This window comes from Rana temporaria, chromosome 2, assembly GCF_905171775.1.
Source record: "Rana temporaria chromosome 2, aRanTem1.1, whole genome shotgun sequence".
Taxonomy (NCBI): Eukaryota; Metazoa; Chordata; class Amphibia; order Anura; family Ranidae; genus Rana; species Rana temporaria.
In genome coordinates this window covers 14,991,277-15,008,116 of record NC_053490.1, presented here as the reverse complement: position 1 = coordinate 15,008,116, position 16,840 = coordinate 14,991,277, and the positions used below count along the sequence as shown (strand labels likewise).

Below are 16,840 nucleotides of genomic sequence, written 5' to 3'. Positions count from 1 at the left end.
CGGTGATCCCTGTCCTCCGATTCTCCATTGGTGATCCCTGTCCTCTGATTCTCCAGTGGTGATCCCTGTCCTCTGATTCTCCAGCGGTGATCCCTGTCCTCTGATTCTCCAGCGGTGATCCCTGTCCTCTGATTCTCCAGCGGTGATCCCTGTCCTCTGATTCTCCAGCGGTGATCCCTGTCCTCTGATTCTCCAGCGGTGATCCCTGTCCTCTGATTCTCCAGCGGTGATCCCTGTCCTCTGATTCTCCAGCGGTGATCCCTGTCCTCTGATTCTCCAGCGGTGATCCTGTCCTCTGATTCTCCAGCGGTGATCCCTGTCCTCTGATTCTCCAGCGGTGATCCCTGTCCTCTGATTCTCCAGCGGTGATCCCTGTCCTCTGATTCTCCAGCGGTGATCCCTGTCCTCTGATTCTCCAGCGGTGATCCCTGTCCTCTGATTCTCCAGCGGTGATCCCTGTCCTCTGATTCTCCAGCGGTGATCCCTGTCTTCTGATTCTCCAGCGGTGATCCCTGTCCTCTGATTCTCCAGCGGTGATCCCTGTCCTCTGATTCTCCAGCGGTGATCCCTGTCCTCTGATTCTCCAGCGGTGATCCCTGTCCTCTGATTCTCCCGCGGTGATCCCCGTCCTCTGATTCTCCAGCGGTGATCCCTGTCCTCTGATTCTCCAGCGGTGATCCCTGTCCTCTGATTCTCCAGCGGTGATCCCTGTCCTCTGATTCTCCAGCGGTGATCCCTGTCCTCTGATTCTCCAGCGGTGATCCCTGTCCTCTGATTCTCCAGCGGTGATCCCTGTCCTCTGATTCTCCAGCGGTGATCCCTGTCCTCTGATTCTCCAGCGGTGATCCCTGTCCTCTGATTCTCCAGCGGTGATCCCTGTCCTCTGATTCTCCAGCGGTGATCCCTGTCCTCTGATTCTCCAGCGGTGATCCCTGTCCTCTGATTCTCCAGCGGTGATCCTGTCCTCTGATTCTCCAGCGGTGATCCCTGTCCTCTGATTCTCCAGCGGTGATCCCTGTCCTCTGATTCTCCCGTGGTGATCCCTGTCCTCTGATTCTCCCGCGGTGATCCCCGTCCTCTGATTCTCCAGCGGTGATCCCTGTCCTCTGATTCTCCAGCGGTGATCCCTGTCCTCTGATTCTCCAGCGGTGATCCCTGTCCTCTGATTCTCCAGCGGTGATCCCTGTCCTCTGATTCTCCAGCGGTGATCCCTGTCTTCTGATTCTCCAGCGGTGATCCCTGTCCTCTGATTCTCCAGCGGTGATCCCTGTCCTCTGATTCTCCAGCGGTGATCCCTGTCCTCTGATTCTCCAGCGGTGATCCCTGTCCTCTGATTCTCCAGCGGTGATCCCTGTCCTCTGATTCTCCAGCGGTGATCCCTGTCCTCTGATTCTCCAGCGGTGATCCCTGTCCTCTGATTCTCCAGCGGTGATCCCTGTCCTCTGATTCTCCAGCGGTGATCCCTGTCCTCTGATTCTCCAGCGGTGATCCTGTCCTCTGATTCTCCAGCGGTGATCCCTGTCCTCTGATTCTCCAGCGGTGATCCCTGTCCTCTGATTCTCCAGCGGTGATCCCTGTCCTCTGATTCTCCAGCGGTGATCCCTGTCCTCTGATTCTCCAGCGGTGATCCCTGTCCTCTGATTCTCCAGCGGTGATCCCTGTCCTCTGATTCTCCAGCGGTGATCCCTGTCTTCTGATTCTCCAGCGGTGATCCCTGTCCTCTGATTCTCCAGCGGTGATCCCTGTCCTCTGATTCTCCAGCGGTGATCCTGTCCTCTGATTCTCCAGCGGTGATCCCTGTCCTCTGATTCTCCAGCGGTGATCCCTGTCCTCTGATTCTCCCGTGGTGATCCCTGTCCTCTGATTCTCCCGCGGTGATCCCCGTCCTCTGATTCTCCAGCGGTGATCCCCGTCCTCTGATTCTCCAGCGGTGATCCCTGTCCTCTGATTCTCCAGCGGTGATCCCTGTCCTCTGATTCTCCAGCGGTGATCCCTGTCCTCTGATTCTCCAGCGGTGATCCCTGTCTTCTGATTCTCCAGCGGTGATCCCTGTCCTCTGATTCTCCAGCGGTGATCCCTGTCCTCTGATTCTCCAGCGGTGATCCCTGTCCTCTGATTCTCCAGCGGTGATCCCTGTCCTCTGATTCTCCAGCGGTGATCCCTGTCCTCTGATTCTCCAGCGGTGATCCCTGTCCTCTGATTCTCCAGCGGTGATCCCTGTCCTCTGATTCTCCAGCGGTGATCCCTGTCCTCTGATTCTCCAGCGGTGATCCCTGTCCTCTGATTCTCCAGCGGTGATCCCTGTCCTCTGATTCTCCAGCGGTGATCCCTGTCCTCTGATTCTCCAGCGGTGATCCTGTCCTCTGATTCTCCAGCGGTGATCCCTGTCCTCTGATTCTCCAGCGGTGATCCCTGTCCTCTGATTCTCCCGTGGTGATCCCTGTCCTCTGATTCTCCCGCGGTGATCCCCGTCCTCTGATTCTCCAGCGGTGATCCCTGTCCTCTGATTCTCCAGCGGTGATCCCTGTCCTCTGATTCTCCAGCGGTGATCCCTGTCCTCTGATTCTCCAGCGGTGATCCCTGTCCTCTGATTCTCCAGCGGTGATCCCTGTCTTCTGATTCTCCAGCGGTGATCCCTGTCCTCTGATTCTCCAGTGGTGATCCCTGTCCTCTGATTCTCCAGCGGTGATCCCTGTCCTCTGATTCTCCAGCGGTGATCCCTGTCCTCTGATTCTCCAGCGGTGATCCCTGTCCTCTGATTCTCCAGCGGTGATCCCTGTCCTCTGATTCTCCAGCGGTGATCCCTGTCCTCTGATTCTCCAGCGGTGATCCCTGTCCTCTGATTCTCCAGCGGTGATCCCTGTCCTCTGATTCTCCAGCGGTGATCCTGTCCTCTGATTCTCCAGCGGTGATCCCTGTCCTCTGATTCTCCAGCGGTGATCCCTGTCCTCTGATTCTCCAGCGGTGATCCCTGTCCTCTGATTCTCCAGCGGTGATCCCTGTCCTCTGATTCTCCAGCGGTGATCCCTGTCCTCTGATTCTCCAGCGGTGATCCCTGTCCTCTGATTCTCCAGCGGTGATCCCTGTCTTCTGATTCTCCAGCGGTGATCCCTGTCCTCTGATTCTCCAGCGGTGATCCCTGTCCTCTGATTCTCCAGCGGTGATCCTGTCCTCTGATTCTCCAGCGGTGATCCCTGTCCTCTGATTCTCCAGCGGTGATCCCTGTCCTCTGATTCTCCCGTGGTGATCCCTGTCCTCTGATTCTCCCGCGGTGATCCCCGTCCTCTGATTCTCCAGCGGTGATCCCCGTCCTCTGATTCTCCAGCGGTGATCCCTGTCCTCTGATTCTCCAGCGGTGATCCCTGTCCTCTGATTCTCCAGCGGTGATCCCTGTCCTCTGATTCTCCAGCGGTGATCCCTGTCCTCTGATTCTCCAGCGGTGATCCCTGTCCTCTGATTCTCCAGCGGTGATCCCTGTCCTCTGATTCTCCAGCGGTGATCCCTGTCCTCTGATTCTCCAGCGGTGATCCCTGTCCTCTGATTCTCCAGCGGTGATCCTGTCCTCTGATTCTCCAGCGGTGATCCCTGTCCTCTGATTCTCCAGCGGTGATCCCTGTCCTCTGATTCTCCAGCGGTGATCCCTGTCCTCTGATTCTCCAGCGGTGATCCCTGTCCTCTGATTCTCCAGCGGTGATCCCTGTCCTCTGATTCTCCAGCGGTGATCCCTGTCCTCTGATTCTCCAGCGGTGATCCCTGTCTTCTGATTCTCCAGCGGTGATCCCTGTCCTCTGATTCTCCAGCGGTGATCCCTGTCCTCTGATTCTCCAGCGGTGATCCTGTCCTCTGATTCTCCAGCGGTGATCCCTGTCCTCTGATTCTCCAGCGGTGATCCCTGTCCTCTGATTCTCCCGCGGTGATCCCTGTCCTCTGATTCTCCCGCGGTGATCCCCGTCCTCTGATTCTCCAGCGGTGATCCCCGTCCTCTGATTCTCCAGCGGTGATCCCTGTCCTCTGATTCTCCAGCGGTGATCCCTGTCCTCTGATTCTCCAGCGGTGATCCCTGTCCTCTGATTCTCCAGCGGTGATCCCTGTCTTCTGATTCTCCAGCGGTGATCCCTGTCCTCTGATTCTCCAGCGGTGATCCCTGTCCTCTGATTCTCCAGCGGTGATCCCTGTCCTCTGATTCTCCAGCGGTGATCCCTGTCCTCTGATTCTCCAGCGGTGATCCCTGTCCTCTGATTCTCCAGCGGTGATCCCTGTCCTCTGATTCTCCAGCGGTGATCCCTGTCCTCTGATTCTCCAGCGGTGATCCCTGTCCTCTGATTCTCCAGCGGTGATCCCTGTCCTCTGATTCTCCAGCGGTGATCCCTGTCCTCTGATTCTCCAGCGGTGATCCCTGTCCTCTGATTCTCCAGCGGTGATCCTGTCCTCTGATTCTCCAGCGGTGATCCCTGTCCTCTGATTCTCCAGCGGTGATCCCTGTCCTCTGATTCTCCCGTGGTGATCCCTGTCCTCTGATTCTCCCGCGGTGATCCCCGTCCTCTGATTCTCCAGCGGTGATCCCTGTCCTCTGATTCTCCAGCGGTGATCCCTGTCCTCTGATTCTCCAGCGGTGATCCCTGTCCTCTGATTCTCCAGCGGTGATCCCTGTCCTCTGATTCTCCAGCGGTGATCCCTGTCTTCTGATTCTCCAGCGGTGATCCCTGTCCTCTGATTCTCCAGTGGTGATCCCTGTCCTCTGATTCTCCAGCGGTGATCCCTGTCCTCTGATTCTCCAGCGGTGATCCCTGTCCTCTGATTCTCCAGCGGTGATCCCTGTCCTCTGATTCTCCAGCGGTGATCCCTGTCCTCTGATTCTCCAGCGGTGATCCCTGTCCTCTGATTCTCCAGCGGTGATCCCTGTCCTCTGATTCTCCAGCGGTGATCCCTGTCCTCTGATTCTCCAGCGGTGATCCTGTCCTCTGATTCTCCAGCGGTGATCCCTGTCCTCTGATTCTCCAGCGGTGATCCCTGTCCTCTGATTCTCCAGCGGTGATCCCTGTCCTCTGATTCTCCAGCGGTGATCCCTGTCCTCTGATTCTCCAGCGGTGATCCCTGTCCTCTGATTCTCCAGCGGTGATCCCTGTCCTCTGATTCTCCAGCGGTGATCCCTGTCTTCTGATTCTCCAGCGGTGATCCCTGTCCTCTGATTCTCCAGCGGTGATCCCTGTCCTCTGATTCTCCAGCGGTGATCCTGTCCTCTGATTCTCCAGCGGTGATCCCTGTCCTCTGATTCTCCAGCGGTGATCCCTGTCCTCTGATTCTCCCGTGGTGATCCCTGTCCTCTGATTCTCCCGCGGTGATCCCCGTCCTCTGATTCTCCAGCGGTGATCCCCGTCCTCTGATTCTCCAGCGGTGATCCCTGTCCTCTGATTCTCCAGCGGTGATCCCTGTCCTCTGATTCTCCAGCGGTGATCCCTGTCCTCTGATTCTCCAGCGGTGATCCCTGTCTTCTGATTCTCCAGCGGTGATCCCTGTCCTCTGATTCTCCAGCGGTGATCCCTGTCCTCTGATTCTCCCGCGGTGATCCCTGTCCTCTGATTCTCCAGCGGTGATCCCTGTCCTCTGATTCTCCAGCGGTGATCCCTGTCCTCTGATTCTCCAGCGGTGATCCCTGTCCTCTGATTCTCCAGCGGTGATCCCTGTCCTCTGATTCTCCAGCGGTGATCCCTGTCCTCTGATTCTCCAGCGGTGATCCTGTCCTCTGATTCTCCAGCGGTGATCCCTGTCCTCTGATTCTCCAGCGGTGATCCCTGTCCTCTGATTCTCCAGCGGTGATCCCTGTCCTCTGATTCTCCAGCGGTGATCCCTGTCCTCTGATTCTCCAGCGGTGATCCCTGTCCTCTGATTCTCCAGCGGTGATCCCTGTCCTCTGATTCTCCAGCGGTGATCCCTGTCCTCTGATTCTCCAGCGGTGATCCCTGTCCTCTGATTCTCCAGCGGTGATCCCTGTCTCCGGTTTGTAAGGAACTCAAAACTCTTAGGCCACTTTGAGTATCTTGGTGTGCGGTGGGTGTATCTACACGCACGCAGTGGCGTAACCAGAGTTCTGGGCGCCCGGGGCCCCCTTACATAAATTCGCCCCCCCCTTACATAAACATCCACGTTTATATGTGCGTAAACGTGGGGGACTTAAACATTTTGGAGCTTTTTTTAAAACTTTTTTATAGTTACTTATTTTTTTTCACTCTTTTTATGTTTTTTTTTTTTACACTTGATGTCATTGCTATTACATAGGGGGATAAAAATCCCCCTATATAATAGTACAGGTACACTGACGGGTCCTCTTTATGGAGACATTAGGGGTCTCTAGGACCCCTAATGTCACCTGGGGACCCCAAAAGAAGCTGATGAAGCACAGATCTGCTTCTTCTCTCTGGCTATAGCAGCCAGATGACTGACAGGTGAATGCGGATGTAATACACATCACTTCTGCATTCACAGCCTGGAGGGAGATCAGCAAGGAGGAAGATGCTGGTCTCCCTCCCATCTTACCTCCTGACACCCTCCCGAGCCGGTCCCGGGCCGCAGATGGGGCAGCGGATCCCGGGATTGAAGGTGAGGGGCCAGGAGGGGGGGGCGGCGGCAGTACTGGAGGGGGGTAGGGGGGCACGCAGCCAGCACATATACACAATTGGCAGGCTATAGAGCCGCTGATCGTGTATATGTGAAAGTTTAACCGGTAATGGCACTGACCCCCGACCCCTACACTGACACCTACACTGACCCCTACACTGACACCGACACCTACACTGACACCTACACTGACACCTACACTGACACCTACACTGACACCGACACCTACACTGACACCTACACTGACACCGACCCCTACACTGACCCCTACACTGACCCCTACACTGACCCCTACACTGACACCGACACCTACACTGACACCTACACTGACACCTACACTGACACCTACACTGACACCGACCCCTACACTGACCCCTACACTGACCCCTACACTGACCCCTACACTGACACCGACACCTACACTGACACCTACACTGACACCTACACTGACACCGACCCCTACACTGACCCCTACACTGACCCCTACACTGACACCGACACCTACACTGACACCTACACTGACACCGACCCCTACACTGACCCCTACACTGACCCCTACACTGACCCCTACACTGACACCTGCACTGACCCCTACACTGACCCCTACACTGACACCTACACTGACACCGACCCCTACACTGACCCCTACACTGACACCTGCACTGACACCTGCACTGACACCTGCACTGACCCCTGCACTGACCCCTGCACTGACCCCTACACTGACACCTGCACTGACACCTGCACTGACACCTACACTGACCCCCTACACTGACCCCCTACACTGACCCCTACACTGACACCTGCACTTACCTGACACCTGCACTGACCTGACACTTGCACTGACACTTGCACTGACACTTGCACTGACCTGACACCTGCACTGACCTGACACCTGCAATGACACCTGCACTGACACCTGCACTGACCCACCTAACTCCTACTTCCTGCAATACTCGCACCCCCCTCCCCCCAGCTTGGTGAAAATGCAGTCCTCCTTACCTCTCTGTCTGCTCTTCTCCAGAGACTCTCCTCAGGACGGACAGGACCCCAGAATTGCTTCGGAGTCCCGACTCTCTTCCCCGCCGGCCGCCAGCGCCATCCACCCGCAGCCCGCTCCATGCTGCAACTCCCTCCACACAGCGCCGTACCGCAGAGCACCAGAGCGGAGGGGAAGACGGCGACTCACACTTTCTCCCGCCGCCATGTTCAGACTTTCCCGGCGCTCTGTGATTGGGCGTATGTGGTCATGTGCGGAGGCGGGACTTCCAGCCCCACTCCTCACATGACCCCCATATGCCCAATCACAGGGCGCTCGCTGGATATTAAACATGGTGGCCGCTGGCCGGTCTGGCGGACATCCGTGTCGGTGACACAGGGAATTAAAATTAGGAGGAGGCACGGAAAGTCGCCCCCCTAAATGTCTCGCCCGTGGCCACAGCACCCCCTGCTATGCCAGTGCACGCACGGTAGAAGTGGTAGTGGGGGGGGGGGGGAGCCCAGGTCAACTTCTGCATCGGGGCCCACAAGCTTCAAGCTACGCCTCTGATCAGACGGTAATAGTTGGTCACCTCGGGTGCTGTGTGTAGGCATAAGACTGATATAGTACTACATCACCGGGTGGCATTTCAAAGCACCCAAAGCACTTTTACCCATGAAAGCAGGAGGTGGTGTCGATTATTATGAAGGCTATCAGAGGACAAGAAGCAATAGAATATAAACCTTCTAGGAATTAGTTTCTGATTTATTTTTATTTTTTTTCATTTTTTAATATAATCACAGTAGCTAGATGCACTGTATAGCCAAAGGCTTGCGGACACGTGACCATCAGACTATTTGAGCTTGTTGAACACCATATAAAAACCTGTGAGTGTTAATATAGAGTTGCCCCCCATCTGCCTTTGCAGCTACAGCATAACGGCCTTCATTGTTGTGGGCAGGCTTTCCATAAGGTTTTGGAGTCTGTGGTAATTTGTGCCAAAGGAGCATTTGTCAGGGCAGGCACATATGTTGGACGAGAAGTCCTGGCTCATTGTTCAATCCAGTGGTGTTCAAAATGATCGAGGTCAGGGCTGTGTGCAGGACACTTGAGTTCCTTCACACCACACTGGTCAAATTATGAACATTAGGGGCCAGATTCAGGTAGACTTACGACGGGCGTATCAGTAGATACGCCGTCGTAAGTCCGAATCCGCGCCGTCGCAACTTTAAGTGTATGCTCAAACTGAGATACTTAAATATTGCTAAGATATGGCCGGCGTAAGTCTCCTACGCCGTTGTATCTTAACTGCATATTTACACTGGCCGCTAGGGGCGTGTACGCTGATTTACGCCTAGAATATGTAAATCAGCTAGATACGCCTATTCACAAACGTACGCCCGGCCGTCGCAGTAAAGATACGCCGTTCACGTAAGGGGTTTTTAGGCGTAAAGATAAACCACCAAAAAGATGGCGCAGCCAATGTTAAGTATGGACGTCGGAACCGCGAAAAAGTTTTCAAATTTTACATCGTTTGCATAACTCATCCGTGAATGGTGCTGGCCGTAATTTACGTTCACGTCGAAAGCATTGACGATTTGCCGACGTCATTTGGAGCATGCGCACTGGGATACGTCCACGGATGGCACATTTACGTGGGGTCACACTTAATATACATAAAACATGCCCACAGCTTCAACATTTGAATTAGGCGGGCTTACGCAGGCCCTAATACGCTATGCCACCGTAACTTCGGCGGCAAAATCTTTGAGAATGCCATACTCTTCTCTCAAAGTTGCGGCGGCGTAGCGTATAGAAAATACGCTACGCCCGCCTAAAGGTATGTGAATCTAGCCCATTGAGCTCAATTTGTGCAAAGGGGCACTGTCATGCTGGAACAAAGAAGGTCCTTCCCCAGTGGTGGTTTGTCCATAAAGGGCGCAGGAGCACCGCCCCCTCTCTCCTGCACCGCTCTATCACCATAGATAGATTCATGCATTGCATGAATCTGTCTATGGTCCCTGCTGACACCCCCTATTCAGGTGTCGGCCCATTTTCGGGCGCAGGGTACCTGAATTCTAGTGGCAGGGATGTTTTTTGGAAGCACCTGATTTGATGGGGCACAGTAGCGGCAATTGATGGGCACACTGGCAGCATCTGATGGGCACAGTAGCGGCAATTGATCAGCCCACTGGCAGCATTTGATGGGGCACATTAGCGGCAATTGATGGGCACACTGGCAGCATCTGATGGGCACAGTAGTGGCAATTGATGGGCACACTGGCAGCATTTGATGGGGCACAGTAGCGGCAATTGATGGGCACACTGGCAGCATCTGATGGGCACAGTAGCGGCAATTGATGGGCACACTGGCAGCATTTGATGGGGCACAGTAGCAACAATTGATGGGCACACTGGCAGTGGCAGCATTTGATGGGGCACACTGGCGGCAATTGATGGGCACAGTGTCAGCAATTGTTAGGTACAGTGGCTGCGTTTGATGGCACAGTGGCGGCAATTTATGGGTACAGTGGCCGTATTTGATGGCACAGTAGCTGCGTTTAATGGGCACAGTGGCTGCAATTGATGATTTTTTTTCTCAGTTTGTTTGCACCCCCCCCCAAAATTTTAAGCACCAGTCACCACTGGTCTTCCCCCAACTATTGCCACAAGTTAAGAGCTCAATTGTCCTCAGTCTGTTGGAAAGGTGTAGATGCTTGGTGTGCTATAATGTATGTGCCATGCTGCAGTTCCCTTTGCTGTAAAATGTTAATCATTCCACTGCAGAGCATTCTGAGTGATGTTCTTCCCAATTTTGGTGATATTTTTTTTTAGGGCACGCTGGATCCCGGACAGCAAATACCCATTAAGTTGCAGGCCCTGCTGAAGCACACATACCTCGGCCAGTTTCTGGCATTACTGGGCTCTGCGGAAGAGGTTGGTAGTTTGCTGCTTACATGTTGGTTCACTGATCTGGCTAATAGTAGTAATACACAAACAACATATCTTTCTTCTCTCCTAGGTCTTCCACGGGTACCTGGATGACCCTCGAAACACAGACAATGCCTGGATAGAGACTCTTGCTGTCAATGTCCACCTGGACAAAAGCGAGGATTTTGACAATCTGATGCAGGTGAATGAACGTTTTGTGTTAATATTGTTGGGCTTGTGGCGCCGCTCAAAGCTAGAGGGTCGAGGATTTCCCTGCCAGAAATCAGAATGTGGAAGCAGGCGTCTGCGCACTAATCCAGAAGTGCTGAGAGGGAGACGCCACTCAGAATGACCAGAAGCTTTTACTGTGTGTGGCCTCAGCCAGCCTTGCTCCAGACACGCCCCTGATGCGTTTTTCCCTGGCCACCGGGGCAAAACGCATCATGTGGGCATGTCTTGAGCATCGCTAGCTCAGGCCACACACAGCGGGAGCACCATATTGGTTTAACCACTTAAGCCCCGGACCTTTAGGCAGCTAAAGGCCCAGGCCAGGTTTTGCGATTCGGCACTGCGTCGATTTAACAGACAATTGCGCGGTCGTGCGACGTGGCTCCCAAACAAAATTGGTCGCCTTTTTTTCCTACAAATAGAGCTTTCTTTTGGTGGTATTTGATCACCTCTGCGGTTTTTATTTTTTGCGCTATAAACAAAAATAGAGCGACAGTTTTGAAAAAAATGCAATATTTTTTACTTTTTTCTATAATAAATATCCCCCAAAAATATATAAAAAAAAATGTTTTTTCTCAGTTTAGGCCGATACGTATTCTTCTACCTATCTTTGGTAAAAAAAAGATAAGCGTTTATCGATTGGTTTGCGCAAAATGTATAGCGTTTACAAAATAGGGGATAGTTTTATTGCATTTTTAATATATATTTTTTTTTACTACTAATGGCGGCGATCAGCGATTTTTTTCGTGACTGCGACATTATGGCGGACACTTCGGACAATTTTGACACATTTTTGGGATCATTGTCATTTTCACAGCAAAAAATGCATTTAAATTGCATTGTTTATTGTGGAAATGACAGTTGCAGTTTGGGAGTTAACCACAGGGGGCGCTGTAGGAGTTAGGGTTCACCTAGTGTGTGTTTACAACTGTAGGGGGGCGGGGCTGTACGTGTGACGTCATCGATCGAGTCTCCCTATAAAAGGGATGACACGATCGATGCAGCCGCCACAGTGAAGCACGGGGAAGCCGTGTTTACATACGGCTCTCCCCGTTCTTCAAGTCCGGGGAGCGATCGCGCGGGGGGGGGGGTGGCTAGAAACAAATAGCCGCCCCCTCATCCCGGATCGCTCCCAGACGATTACCGAGCGCCGCATGTACCAGGGGGGTCCGACCCCCGACCCACATCTAGGCAGGGACGTATAGGCACGTCCATCTGCCTGTACGTGCCATTCTGCCAACGTATATTTACATGCGACGGTCGTTAAGTGGTTAAATGGCGTCCCCTTCTCGGTTTGCCTTAATATTGCCACATGTCTCCTGAAAATTGCTGTGTCCGGAATAGGGTGACCACATTTCCAAACTACCATTCAGGGACACCCTCCCTTCCCAAAAATCAGTGTGTGCTGTAACGAATCACAGCACAGTGATTGGACACAAGAGGCGGGATTTATGATTTCTCCAATCACAAGCAGAGGGCAGGATTGTGCTCCTCCAGGCATTCCCGGCCAGGACAAGTACTGTCAGTGAGTAAAGCAGTTATGTGGCGGCCTTTTTTGGGGGCATCAGATTGGCCCGGGGGGTGGCTGTGTCAGTTTCATTCCGGGACACTGTATTGTCCTGAAACGAATGTGCTCGGGACAGACCTGCAAAATGCGGGACTGTCCCGGGCAATCCGGGACACGTGGTCACCCTAGTCTGGAAATGCCTTATGATAGGGTGACCAGACATCCCCGGTTTCAGGGGACAGTCCCCAGATTGAGGACACTGTCCCCAGACAAAGTCTGCCCCCAGTTTTGTCCCCGGATTGTATTTCAACAGGGGCTGGGGCAATTTCAAAGACAGTCAATGCAGAATTAAAAAAAAAAATCGGAATTACACCCCCCCACTCCACCGCGCCTAGTAGCTTAGGGGGGGTATTTTTTCCCATTATCTGTGCCCCTTTCTGATGATCATGTGCTGGTCAGATTGGAGTGAATATTTCTTCAGTTTCAGGTGCATGCCCATTCATCTCTGCTCGCATGTTCTTCTGCCTTGGCTCACGTCTCGGCCAGCCGCCTGCCTGCTTATCTCCTTGCCTTCCCTGGCAGAGGGATCTTCCTCCGCTCCCCACCCAGTAGTAGCTGGGGCCCGGCGAGTGAGACTTGACAGGCTGTGAGGGGGGCGGTGGCGGGCAGAGAGTCGCTGATTGCTGCCATTACTAGTAAAAAAAATATGTCCCCTGATTTAATTTTAAAAATCTGGTCACCTTACCTTATGAGCTAAGATGTGAAGAGGAAAACAGTTAATACGGCCACCCAGGTGTAATTCCGGTACTTTTTTTTCCCTAAATAGCTTCCTTTACCTTAGTGCAGTCCTCCTTCACTTACCTCATCCTTCCATTTTGCTTTTAAATGTCCTTATTTCTTCTGAGAAATCCTCACTTCTGTCTGTAACTCACCACCATAATGCAAGGCTTTCTCCCTGGTGTGGAGTGTCGTGTTTGCCCCCTCCCTTGGACTACCGGAGAGTCAGGACGCTCTCTACTTTGCAGTAAGAGAAAGGAGCTGTGTATTAGTGGGTGTCCTGACTCTCCTGTAGTCCAAGGGAGGGGGCGAGCACGTCACTCCACATCAGGGAGAAAGCCTTGCATTACTGTGTGGAGTTACAGACAGAAGAACAGCTGTGTTAGAACAGCGAATGAATGGCCTGGTGGCAGGGGGCAAAAGGAAAGGGGCCGAACCTCTAATTGAGTTTGCCACAGCAAAGTCAGCTGGAAGTGGGAGCGGGTACAGGTACCTGCTAGACATGTGCAATTCGTTTTGTTTCTAATTCGTTTTTTTACGGAAATTCGTTAATTACGAATTTTCGTATTTACAAATTTTTTATTTCCGAATTTTCGGGAAACCTCCAAAAATTTTGAATTTACGAATTTTCGTATTTCCGTATTTTTTTAAATTTCCAAATTTTCGTATTTACGAATTTCGAACTTTTCAATTTTCGAACTTTTCAATTTTCGAACTTTTCAATTTTCGAACTTTTCGAATTTTTCAAATTTTTCAATTTTCGGATTTTCGTAAATACGAAAATTCGGAAATACGAAAATTCGAAATTCGGAAATTGAAAAAATCGAAATTTGAAACATTTTTCAATTTTCGAATTTCACATTTTTCAATTTTCGAAATTTCGGAAATACAAAAATTGGAATTTTTCAATTTTCAAATTTTTCAATTTTCGAATTTTTCAATTTTCGAACTTTTCAAGTTTGAAATTTTCGAATTTTTTAATTTTCGAATTTTTCAATTTTCGAACTTTTCAAGTTTGGAATTTTCGAATTTTTCAATTTTCGGATTTTCGTAAATACGAAAATTCGGAAATACTAAATTTGGAAATTGAAAAAAAATCGAAATTTGAAACATTTTTCAATTTTCGAATTTCAAATTTTTCAATTTTCGAAATTTCGGAAATACAAAAATTGGATTTTTTCAATTTTCAAATTTTTCAATTTTCGAATTTTTCAATTTTCGAACTTTTCAAGTTTGAAATTTTCGAATTTTTTAATTTTCGAATTTTTCAATTTTCGAACTTTTCAAGTTTGGAATTTTCGAATTTTTCAATTTTCGGATTTTCGTAAATACGAAAATTCGGAAATACTAAATTTGGAAATTGAAAAAAAATCAAAATTTGAAACATTTTTCAATTTTCGAATTTAAAATTTTTCAATTTTCGAAATTGAAACCTCCATGCCCAATATTAATTTATTGATTAAAGCTGGTTTTATTATGGTCATGTGATGCTGAATCTCTAAAATTGAAAAGAAAAACTGAAAACCAATGGATGGAACCAGCGGGCCAGAGGCAATAAAACTGGGGAGGTAGGAGCTAGATGATGCTGTGTTCTCTGGCCACAAAATGAGGGCAGGCGCTAGCTGAGAAATTTCGAACATTTTAGTACAGCAGAGGAGTCTGTGCAAGACTCAAGGGAAGAGTTCAGCTTTAACGATTAGCTTACCAGCGCCACTTAATGCAAAACCAAAGCAAACAAAAGCTTGAGGTGTAGAAAAAGGGAGATAAAAACGCGTGATGCCGGAATAGTATTGCCTTTGTATCAATGACCTGTAAGGACATGTGATTTTTGAAGAGGGTTCAGGGTCAGGTAAATTAGAGCCCAACTCTCTCTCCATGTTCCCCCAAGATCGATCCCCCTACCCCATCCTGATTCATGAAGCGCAAGGCCAGTCTCGTTTGCGCTCACAACCGAACGTTCGTTTTTCGAAAGTGGGGAGCGAATTTTTCAATTTTCGAATTTTTCAATTAGAATTTTCGAACTTTTCAAGTTTGGAATTTTCGAATTTTTCAATTTTCGGATTTTCGTAAATACGAAAATTCGGAAATACGAAAATTCGAAATTCGGAAATTGAAAAAATCGAAATTTGAAAAATTTTTCAATTTTCGAATTTCAAATTTTTCAATTTTCGAAATTTCGGAAATACAAAAATTCGAATTTTTCAATTTTCAAATTTTTCAATTTTCGAATTTTTCAATTTTCGAACTTTTCAAGTTTGGAATTTTCGAATTTTTCAATTTTCGGAAATACGAAAATTCGGAAATATGAAATTTGGAAATTGAAAAAAAATCGAAATTTGAAACATTTTTCAATTTTCGAATTTCAAATTTTTAAATTTTCGAAATTTCGGAAATTTGAAAAATTCGAAATCTGAAAAATTCGAAATTTGAAAAATTCGAAATCTGAAAAATTCGAAATCTGAAAAATTCGAAATCTGAAAAATTCGAAATTTGAAAAATTCCAAATCTGAAAAATTCGAAATTTTTTAATTTTCGAATTTTTCAATTTTCGAAATTTTGAAATTTCGTATTTCCGAATATTTTCGTATTTTCGAATTTTCGTATTTCGAAATTTCTTTTTTTCGTTTCATTCGTTTTTTTCGTTTTTTGCTTTTTCGGAAATCCGAAAATTTTACGAATTTCCGGAAAAAAAAAAAACGAATGAAACAAAAACGGAAAAAAAGATTTTTTTGAATTTCCCGAATTTACGAAAAAATAAAAAAAACGAAAAAAACAAACGAAAAAAACGATTTTTTTGGCAGTGCACATGTCTAGTACCTGCTCCTCCCAAAAGGAGCCAAATGTGGCAGCAGAGGGTGGAGGAGGCAAAGCAAGCGGATATTCCCATTTTGGGTGGAGTTCCGACTAAAAAAAAAAATATTGCAGCCGATGACTTTTAATAATCGGACACTCACCAATCCTAGAGAAGATTTTGCCATACAGCCTCGGTTTATTAATATTAACTGGTACATAGGAAGCGTGGAACTGACAACCAGGCACCAGTTATTACAGGATGGGGGTGAGAATAGTTTCCATTTAAGATTTTGTACTGGTACTGGTTACCGGGTCATCAGTATCAGGAACATTGGGACCCAACACATTTAGTGGCTCCTTTGGGGGGTGGTGCTACATTCATTATTATCACTATAGGCTTCACATCTCCATCATCACTCTGGGTCAGAGGCATTCCACTTCCACTTGTTCAGTCTTTATATTCCAGTATTTTGTCATTTCAGAACCTGAAGGAATCAGATGATGAGATAACACTGCGGTGGCAACTCCTGGACCACAAGATTCCTCTGTATGCCAATGAGAAGGAGATTCTCCAGAGGACAGCCGAGCACCTCCATGTCCAATATTAATTTATTGATTAAAGCTGGTTTTATTATGGTCATGTGATGCTGAATCTCTAAAACTGAAAAGAAAAACTGAAAACCAATGGATGGAACCAGCGGGCCAGAGGCAATAAAACTGGGGAGGTAGGAGCGGGATGATCAGGGAAAGGGAGTCACCGCTCCAGGTGGATATGCTGAGTAGTGTTGAGCGGAATACTCCATATTCGATTTCGCGATATATCACGAATATATAGCCGAATATTCGTGAAATATTCGCTAAAATCGAATATTCGTGATATTTTATAAAAAAAAAAAAAATTGCGAAATTTCGCTAATGCGAATGTGAAAATGATTGCGAATTTTTGATAACTGTGGTAGGAGAACTCTGATTGGCTCTGATGCAAAAGAAGGGCGGAGAAAGTATTCGCG

The 16,840-nt window shown here is 49.3% G+C and overlaps 1 protein-coding gene across 1 annotated transcript in view; it reads left to right on the top strand.

Moving 5' to 3' along the window:
- The window catches only part of LOC120928841 (transient receptor potential cation channel subfamily M member 2-like), a 191,430-nt gene extending 174,960 nt beyond the window's left edge, over window positions 1–16,470 (top strand). Inside the window, exons 32-34 of the mRNA XM_040339861.1 lie at window positions 10,430–10,531; window positions 10,617–10,727; window positions 16,313–16,470. Of these exons, the coding sequence (XP_040195795.1) occupies window positions 10,430–10,531; window positions 10,617–10,727; window positions 16,313–16,438 (339 nt within the window). The 3' untranslated portion in view covers window positions 16,439–16,470. The remainder of the gene's footprint in view (window positions 1–10,429; window positions 10,532–10,616; window positions 10,728–16,312) is intronic.
- Window positions 16,471–16,840: the final 370 nt, after the last annotated feature.